This window comes from Chiloscyllium plagiosum, chromosome 5, assembly GCF_004010195.1.
Source record: "Chiloscyllium plagiosum isolate BGI_BamShark_2017 chromosome 5, ASM401019v2, whole genome shotgun sequence".
NCBI classification, from domain to species: Eukaryota; Metazoa; Chordata; class Chondrichthyes; order Orectolobiformes; family Hemiscylliidae; genus Chiloscyllium; species Chiloscyllium plagiosum.
In genome coordinates, this window is record NC_057714.1 from 121,235,113 (window position 1) to 121,244,908 (window position 9,796).

The following is a 9,796-nucleotide window of genomic DNA, read 5'->3' on the forward strand; positions in this document are numbered from 1 at the left end:
TACCTGTGACTCCACTTTCAAGGAGCTATGAACCTGCACTCCAAGGTCTCTTTGTTCAGCAACACTCCCTAGGACCTTATCATTAAGTGTATAACTCCTGCTAAGATTTGCTTTCCCAAAATGCAGCACCTTGCATTTATCTGAATTAAACTCCATCTGCCATTTCTCAGCCTATTGGCCCATCTGGCGCAGATCCTGTTGTAAGCTTTGGAAAGGGTTCAGAGGAGAATTACTAGGATGTTGTCTGGTATGGAGGGAAGGTCTTACAAGGACAGGCTGAGGGACTTGAGGCTGTTTTCATTAGAGAGAAGGTGGTTGAAAGGTGACTAATTGAGACACAAGATCAGAGGATTAGATAGGGTGGACCGTGAGAGCCCTTTTCCTTGGATAGTGATGGCGAGCATGAGGGGACATAACTTTAAATTGAGGGATGATAGATGTGGGACAGATGTCAGAGGTAGTTTCTATATATCTGGTTGGTATGGACGGGTTGGACCGAAGGGTTTGTTTCCATGCTGTACATGTCGATGACTCTGCTCAGAGTAGGAAGGGCATGGAATGCCCTGCCTGTAACAGTAGTAATCTCGCCAACATTAAGGGCATTGGATAAACATATGGATGATCATGGAATAGTGTTGGTTAGATGGGCTTCAGATTGGTTTCACAGGTCGGCACAACATCGAGGGCTGAAGGGCCTGTACTGCACAGTAATGTTCTATGTTCTGTGCCAGGAGGGTCAGGAAGAGAGGGACACAGACATTAGGTAATTGGAAAAGCAGGGAAGTGTGGAATTATTATGTAACAAGTGTGTCCTGGAATGTGAAAGCAGATTCAGGAATATCTGCCACTGGGATTTGGAGCAATGTTTGAATAGATAGTTGGTGAGCTGCTTCTGAAGAACCACTGCAGAGCCACTGTAGTGAATTATGATCTCCTGCACTGTATACACATAAAATGTATACTGACTGGAAAATGAGCACTCACCCATACTTGACTTGCCCCAACGATTTCCAAGGTTTCGTATTGAAGGATGTGTTTAGATGATCATTTAATTTTAAAGGAAAATATTCACTTGTGTTAGCCCAGGCAGTGGGAAACAGTTTTTAACTTGATCAAAAACTGGCTTCATTTTAAATTGTGCTTTGACCTCCCCTCTCCTTTTTCCTGTTTTAAGGAGAACAAGCCCAAGTTCAGTGTTTCCAGGAAGCTGTGACTGACTCCCTCGGTGAATTAGCTGAAGTTACCCATCCGTGTGTTATATCTCTGTAGCCTTGATCCCTCCCAATCCAATTCCATTTCTCTCCTCCGCTCCCCCCCCCCCCCCCCCCCCCCCCCCCCTTTCTCCGCAAGGCCCCCATGTCCTGCACCAGTTACTGTCATTAACTGGCACCCCACCCCCACCACCACAATAGCCCCAGTATTTGTTTGAAATGTTTTGACTATTTATGTGCCAACAGTCGATTATCCTGGAGGCTGACAGCAGCTGTTGGGGCTGGAGGGGGGCTGGCTGTTGTTGACCATGCTGACATAATCCATCAAAGTTAATTTTGCAGAACTAGTGCCCAAACATTTGTGTTGAAACTTTATTGCTGGAACAGCACAGCAGGTCAGGCAGCATCATTTTGATGCTGCCTGACCTGCTGTGCTGTTCCAGCAATAAAGTTTCAACTTTGATCTCCAGCATCTGCAGACCTCACTTTCTCCCCAAACATTTGTGAGTCAGCGTCGAGATGGTTTTAGTTTGGCCTTCAGTTCCGTGGCCTTCCCATTGAGTCTAGAGGAAGTGGCAGAAGCATTGCTGCTAGAATTACTTGAACGCTCTTCCAGTCACACATGGGCTGGACCCCCAGGACTAGGGGGCTCATCGTCCTGCCCAGAGGATTGTCAAGCACCTGGTGCTGTAGTTTATAAAAGCCTGAGCTGGTCCAGCTCTGCCAGTTTTGGAGCTTCTCAAGGTTTGGAAGAGGCTGGCTAGGCCAGCATCCCTAATTGCCCCAGAGGGGGTCAATTTCCTCCATATATTTACCCTATGCATGCCTCTAATGATTTTATAATCCTCTGAGTGCATCTCTCAGCCTCCAATGCTCCAGGGAAAACAGCCCCAGTCTGTTCAGCCTCTCCCGATAGCTCAAATCCTCCAACTCTGGCAACATGACCCCCCCAACTCCTGTGCTCAATACTCTGACCAATAAAGGAAAGCATACCAAACGCTGTCTTCACTATCCTATCTACCTGCGACTCCATTTTCAAGGAGCTATGAGCCTGCACTCCAAGGTCTCTTTGAGGAGAAAGTGAGGTCTGCAGATGCTGGAGATCAAAGTTGAAACTTTATTGCTGGAACAGCACAGCAGGTCAGGAATTCCTGAAGAAATCTGCCACTCCTCAGCCCATTGGCCCGTTTGATCAAGAACGTAATCTGAGGTAACCCTCTTCGCTGTCCACTACACCTCCAATTTTGGTGTCATCTGCAAACTTACTAACTATACCTCCTATGTTCATATCCAAATCATTTATATAAATGACACCCAGCACCGATCCTTGTGGCACTCCACTGGTCACAGGCCTCCAGTCTGCAAATCAACCCTCCACTACCACCTTCTGTCTTCTACCTTTGAGCCAGTTCTGTATCCAAATGGCTAGTTCTCCCTGTATTCCATGAGATCTAACCTTGCTAATCAGTCTCCTATGGGGAACCTTGTCAAACGCCTTACTGAAGTCCATATCGATAACGCTCTGCCCTCATCTATCCTCTTTGTTACTTTGTTACGCTGGAGTTGAAGTTACGGGTCGAGTGAGTGACCCTTTCTCGGAGCGAATAGTCCTTGGAGGAAGGGTCACTCGACTGGAAACATTAACTCTGATTTCTGTCCACAGATGCTTGACAGGACCTGGACAGAGTTCATGTTGGGAAGATGTTCCCATTGGCAGCAGACATGAGGACCCGAGGGCACAGCCTTAGAGTAAAGGGAAGACCTGTTAGGACAGAATTGAGGAGAAACGTCTTCAGCCAGAGAGTGGTGAATCTCTGGAATTCACTGCCACAGAAGGCTGTGGAGGTCAGGTCACTGAGTTTATTTAAAACACAGGTTCTTGATTACCAAGGGGATCAAAGGTTACAGGGAGAAAGTGGGATTGAAAAACATATCAGCCATGATTGAATAGCGGAGCAGACTCGATGGGCTGAGTGGCCTAATTTCTGCTCCTATGTCTTATGCTGCCAGATCTGCTGAGCTTTTCCAGCAGTTTGTTTTGATTCTGATTTACAGCATCTGCAGTTCTTTCAGGTTTTGTTTAGCTTTACTTTCTGTGACAAATATTCTTCTTCTCGAGTGTATTGACTGCGCTCTCCAGAGATCGCTGTCAGATGGATTGTCGGTAGTCCAGGGGCTGTCCTGTGCTGACGTTAGTCCAGGTTTTGAAGGGAACTGTTACAAATCTCTTGTCAAAGCAGTTGCAGCCATATTGGTGTGAGGCGATCGTAGGCTGAGGTTTCTCAGGACATCTGAATCTTTGGAGCACTCTCTGCATTGCTGTGGGATTGGAGTAATCTGTGTAAGCCAGTCTGGGTAAGGGCTACAGCGTCTGATCATTCTCTGGGTCCCTGTTACTGAGGCATGCTTTCCATTCCAGATTTATAAATTGAATCTACGTTCCCCGGTTGCAATGGGTGGGGTTTGAACTTGTGTCCACAGAGCATTAGTCAAGAGTGTAGTGCAGGTCAGGCAGCATCCGAGGAGCAGGAGAATTGACGTTTTGGGCATAGGCCCTTCTTCAGGACAGAGGTTTTTCTCCTTCTGATCTCCAGCATCTGCAGTCCTCACTTTCTCCACAGAGCATTAGCCTGGGCCTCTGCAGTGACGTTTCCCACTGCGTCAGGGTCTCCTGGGTGGTGTGGTATTTGCAGGAGGAGTCAGTCAGTAACCGTGGTTTCTCTCTTTTTTTTTTCCCCCCCTCCCCCTCTCTCCGGCAGGTGAAGTGGATGGTGGCTCAGGTGATCAGTGCAATGGCTCACCATGACTACCTGGAGCTGGATGGAGGTGAAGCGATGGTGGAGTTTATCATCCGACAGTGCGCCCTGCCCTGTGAACCTGGGGTACGAACATCTCCCAATTCCTGCTGGGGGCTGCCACCTTGAATTTCTATAGCACTTATATCAGCTCCAGGCGTCCAAAAGTGTACCACGGTTGTAATGGGGGTGGGATGCCAATTTGCGAGCAGGAAGATTCCACAAACAACAATAATTGAGAAATGTAGAGCAGCTACAGTGTGGGAAAGAGGCCCTTCGGCCCATTGAGTCTGCTACAACCCTTAAAACAGCATCCTACCCAGACCCAGCCCCCACCCTATTCCAGTAACCCTGCATTTCCCCTGGCTAACCCACCTAGCCTGCACATCCCTGGCCACTGGGCCATTTCCCATGGCTAGCCCACCTAACCTGCACATCCCTGGCCACTGTGGGCAATTTCCCATGGCCAACCCACCCTAACCTGCACATCCCTGGGCACTGTGGACAATTTCCCATTGCCAATTCATCTAGCCTGCACATTCCTGGACACTGGGCACTTTCCCATGTACAATCCATCTAACCTGCACTTCTTTAGACTGTGGGAGGAAACCCACGCAAACACGGGGTGAATGTGCCAACTCCACACAGACTGTCGCCCAAGGCTGAAATTGAACCCGGGTCCCTGGCACTGGGAGGCAGCAGTGGTGCTCATGGTGCTGTTGAACTGTGATTTTTGCGTTCACACCACCCCATTAGGACCCTGCTCTGAATCCTTTGTGAAGACCCCCTCAGGATCCTGCTCCATCCTCTCGTTCCCTACCCACCTAGGGACCTTGAGATGACCCCTTACCCCACCCACAGACTGCTCCCATCCTCTTCTCTCACCGCCTCTCCCAGTCCCAATAACCTCCTCGAGACCCCACACCTCACTCCCCAAAAACCATTCCTCCCTCTTTCCGGTCCTGCGGTGATGAAGTAAATGTTGTTATTGGGTGTATTGTTTTTTTTTGGAGGGCCGGTGTGGGGGTGCCTGTCCTGTTGTGGGCGTGTTTATTGATCTGAAATGTGTTCCCACTTCCCGTCAGACGCCCAAACCTCGGAGTTACGACCCTGATGAAGTGACGGACGAGAGTCTGCGGAGTATGTGTGACAACATCCTGAACCTGTTGACCACCACCGTCAAGAAGATGGAGAACGTCAGTATCAGGCTCTCTCATCTTTCAGAGATAAGGCTGATGTATTTTTGTAGCAGCTTTCAGACCCGTCGTGTTATCGAGAGCCTGACAGTATGCGTACTCCTACATGAGCAATTTTTGAGAAGATTTGTAGCTCAGGCTGATAACTATGTAAGTTAGTTCACTGAGCTGGAAGGTTTGTTTTCAGACGTTTCGTCACCATGACGAGGTAACATCAGTGAGTGTCTCTGGTGAAGCACTGGAGCAAGCTATGTCCGACCTCTCTCTTTATATAGGTCTTGGTTTCTTAAGGTGGGTGATGTAATTTCCTGTTCCTTTTTTGTTTGAAGAGAAGGCAGCTGGGATCTAAATCGATGTGTTTATTGATGGAGTTCTGGTTAGAATGCCCTGCCTCTAAGAATTCTCATGCGTGTCTTTGTTTCGCCCATCCGAGGATGTGTGTGTTGTCCCAGTCAAAGTGGTCTCCTTTGTATGTATGGGAACTAGTGATAGTGGGTCGTGTTATTTCAACGAGCTGCAGCACCCAAGAGCTACAAACAGCAGAAGAAAAATATCTATAGATTGTTTTCAAGAAAAACGGGTAGCCAATAAACGTAATCTACCAATTCCTCAGAAACAGTAGACAATAGGTGCAGGAGTAGGCCGTTCGGCCCTTCGAGCCAGCACCACCATTCATTATGATCATGGCTGATTATCCACAATCAGTATCCTGTTCCTGCCTTATCCCCATAACCCTTGATTCCACTATCTTTTAAGAGTTCTATCCAACTCTTTCTTGAAAGTATCCAGTGACTTGGCCTCCACAGCCTTCTGAGGCAGAGCATTCCAAACACCCACCACTCTCTGGGTGAAGACGTTTCTCCTCAACTCTATTCTAAGTGGTCTACCCCTTATTTTTAAACTGTCTTCTGGTTCTGGACTCGCCCATCAGCGGAAACATGCTTCCTGCCTCCAGAGTGTCCAACCCTTTAATAATTGTATACGTCTCAATCAGATCCTCTCTCATCCTTCTAAACTCAAGCGTATACAAGCCCAGTCGCTCCAATCTTTCAATGTATGATAGTCCCACCATTCCGGGAATTGACCTCGTGAACCTACCCTGCACTCCCTCAATAGCTAGAATGTCCTTCCTCAAATTTGGAGACCAAAACTGCACGCAGTACTCCAGGTGCGGTCTCACCAGGGCCCTGTACAGCTGCAGAAGGACCTCTTTGCTCCTATACTCAATTCCTCTTGTTATGAAGGACAGCATGCCATTAGCTTTCTTCACTGCCTGCTGTACCTGCATGCTTGCCTTCATTGACTGGTGTACAAGAACACCTAGATCTCGTTATACTTCCCCTTTACCTAACTTGACTCCATTTAGATAGTAATCTGCCTTCCAAAGTGGATAACCAAACAAGCAGACACAACACAAACAAAACTATAGCCATGTTACCTTAGATCAAAGACTTCTCGGAAATGACTGCCAGACTACTCCAACCCCTTGGCATCATGGTAGCCCACAAACGTACCAACACACTTAAACAGTGAATAATGACACAAAAGGACCCATTAGATACCACCAGCAAAACTAACATCCTTTATAAGAACTGTTTTAAAAATTCTACATCGGACAAACTAGCAGGAAACCTGCCACCAGGATACAAGAACACCAGCTGGCCACCAAAATACACGACCCACTATCACTAGTTTCCTTACAGGAGAAAGTGAGGTCTGCAGATGCTGGAGATCAGAGCTGAAAATGTGTTGCTGGAACAGCGCAGCAGGTCAGACAGCATCCAGGGAACAGGAGAATCGACGTTTCGGGCATAAGCCCTTCTTCAGGAATGAGGAAAGTGTGTCCAGCAGGCAAAGATAAAAGGTAGGGAGGAGGGACTGGGGGAGGGGCGTTGGAAATGCGATAGGTGGAAAGAGGTCAAGGTCCTCCCCCCTCACTTCCCTCCAAGGCCTTGCGCCCACACCTCCCCCCTTGCTTCCCTCCAAAGCCCCAAAGGAAACTTCCATATCCGCCACAAATTCACCTGCACCTCCACACACATCATCTATTGCATCCGCTGGACCCGATGTGGCCTCCTCTATATTGGGGAGACAGGCTGCCTACTTGCGGAGCGTTTCAGAGAACACCTCTGGGACACCCGGACCAACCAACCCAACCACCCTGTGGCTCAACACTTCAACTCCCCCTCCCACTCCACCAAGGATATGCAGGTCCTTGGACTCCTCCATCGCCAGACCACAACAAAACGACGATTGGAGGAAGAGCGCCTCATCTTCCGCCGAGGAACCCTCCAACCACAAGGGATGAACAAGGATTTCACCAGTTTCCTCATTTCCCATCCCCCCACCTTGTCTCAGTCAAATCCATCGAATTCAGCACCGCCTTCCTAACCTGCAATTTTCTTCCTGACCTCTCTGCCCCCACCCGTCTGACCTATCACCCTCACCTTGACCTCTTTCCACCTATCGCATTTCCAATGCCCCTCCCCCAAGTCCCTCCTCCCTACCTTTTATCTTAGCCTGCTGGACAAACTTTCCTCATTCCTGAAGGGCTTATGCCCGAAACGTCGATTCTCCTGTTCCCTGGATGCTGCCTGACCTGCTGCGCTGTTCCAGCAACACATTTTCAGCTCTAGTTTCCTTACATATAGACAAAGAAGGACACCACTTTGACTGGTACAACACATACATCCCAGGACAGGTGAAGCAAAGACGCACGAGAATTCTTAAGCCTGGCATTCTAACCAGAACTCCATTGACAAACGCATCGATTTAGATCCCAGCTACCTTCTCTTCAAAAAAAGGAACTGGAAATGACATCACTCACCTTAAGAAACCAAGCCCTATAAAGAGACGAAAATGCTTCACCAGAGACTCTCACTGATTTTACCCGGTCATGGTGACAATGTCTGAAAACAAATTTTCCAGCTCAGTGAGCTAACTTACATAACATACTTGTACATCGTTAATATTGTTCTAACGTGGAAAAGGCAGCTGTCCACTTGTACACTGCAGGATCTCAGGAAATGCATGCAACATTAGAGTTAAATATTATTTTTCATGCAACCCCCTTTGGACTTGGTAGGACGCAGCTCTAGGGCAGATGGGACTTGATCCCAGACCTTCTAGCCCAGAGGATAGGACAATATACACTGTGCCACAAGACACACAATTTGAGGTAAATGCTTTCAGGGACTGGAGGGAACATGCCAACTGAGTAAACAAGCAGGGGAATTACAGACACTTGTTAGTCAATTTTGATCCAAATGTGCAAAATGCTTCTATGAACAAGGAACAGGAGTAGGCCATTCAGCCCATTAAATCTGCTCTGCTACTCAGTAAGGTATGGCTTCCCTCAGCGCTGACCCTCGGCCAGAGCGGCGCTCCCTGAGGGTAGTTCTGAGCGAACAATTTTGTTGTGGATTTGGAAGCTGTGTAAAATGGGTAGATTTTCTTCATCAAAGGCAATGAATGTGCAGGATGGGTTTTTGCAACAATCGCTAACAGTCACACAGCCATTATTAGATTAGTTTTGTGTTTGTATTCACCATCTCCTTTTAGAATGTAAAACTTTGCGTGTTCCACAGGGGTCTCTTCTGGGTCCTCTTTTGTTGATCATTTTTATAAATGATTTGGATGAGGATATAGGAGGCCGGGTTAGTGAGGGAGGTTATCTAAGATTATAAAGGAATCTTGATCAAATGGGTCAATGGGCTGAAAAACAGCAGATGGAGTTCAATCTGGATAAATGCGAGATATTGTGTTTTGGTCTAACAAACAAGGGTAGTGCTGATATATTTAAAAGTAGGGCCTTGGGTAGTGTTGTACACCAGAGGGACCTAGGGGTGCAGATACATAACTCTTTGAGGTTTGCATCACATGTTGACAAGGTGGGTAAAAAGGGGTTTAGCATGCTTGCCTTCATTGCTCAGTCCTTTGAGTATAGGAGTTTGGCCGTTACGTGAGGATTGGAAGGAGGCTAATGTTCCTCTTTTCAAGAAGGGTAATAGGGAAATCTCTGGCAATTACAGACCAGTCAGCCTTAAGTCTGTGGTCCACAAGGGTTTGGAAAAAATTGAGGGATAGGATGTATCACAATTTGGAAAAGCATAGCATGATTAAAGGCAGTCAGCATGGCTTTGTGAGGGGCAGGTTATGCCTCTCAAATCTTATTGAGTTCTTTGAGGAGGTGACCAGACAGGTCGAGCAGTGGATGTGGTGTATATGGACTTCAGCAAGGTATTTGTTAAGGTTCCCCATGGTAGGCTCATTCACAAAGTCAGGAGGTATAGGATACAGGGAGATTTGGCTATGTGAATTCAGAATTGATTGGCTGACAGAAGGCAGAGAGTGGTTGTAGATGGAAAGTATTCCGCCTGGAGGACAGTGTTGAGTGGGGTTCTGCAGGGCTCTGTTCTTGGGCCTCTGCTCTTTGTAGTTTTTATAAATGACTTGGATGAGGAGGTTGAGGGGTGGGTTAGTAAATTTGCAGATGACACAAAGGTTGGAGGTGCTGTTGATAGTATCGAGGGCTATTGCAGGCTGCAGTGCGACATAGACAGGATGTAGAGCTGGGCTGAGAAATGGCAGATGG

The 9,796-nt window shown here is 47.6% G+C and overlaps 1 protein-coding gene across 1 annotated transcript in view; it reads left to right on the forward strand.

The window, feature by feature from the left end:
* The window catches only part of LOC122550347 (maestro heat-like repeat-containing protein family member 1), an 81,704-nt gene that overhangs the window by 29,271 nt on the left and 42,637 nt on the right, over nucleotides 1–9,796 (forward strand). Inside the window, exons 12-13 of the mRNA XM_043691076.1 lie at nucleotides 3,971–4,093; nucleotides 5,092–5,202. Of these exons, the coding sequence (XP_043547011.1) occupies nucleotides 3,971–4,093; nucleotides 5,092–5,202 (234 nt within the window). The remainder of the gene's footprint in view (nucleotides 1–3,970; nucleotides 4,094–5,091; nucleotides 5,203–9,796) is intronic.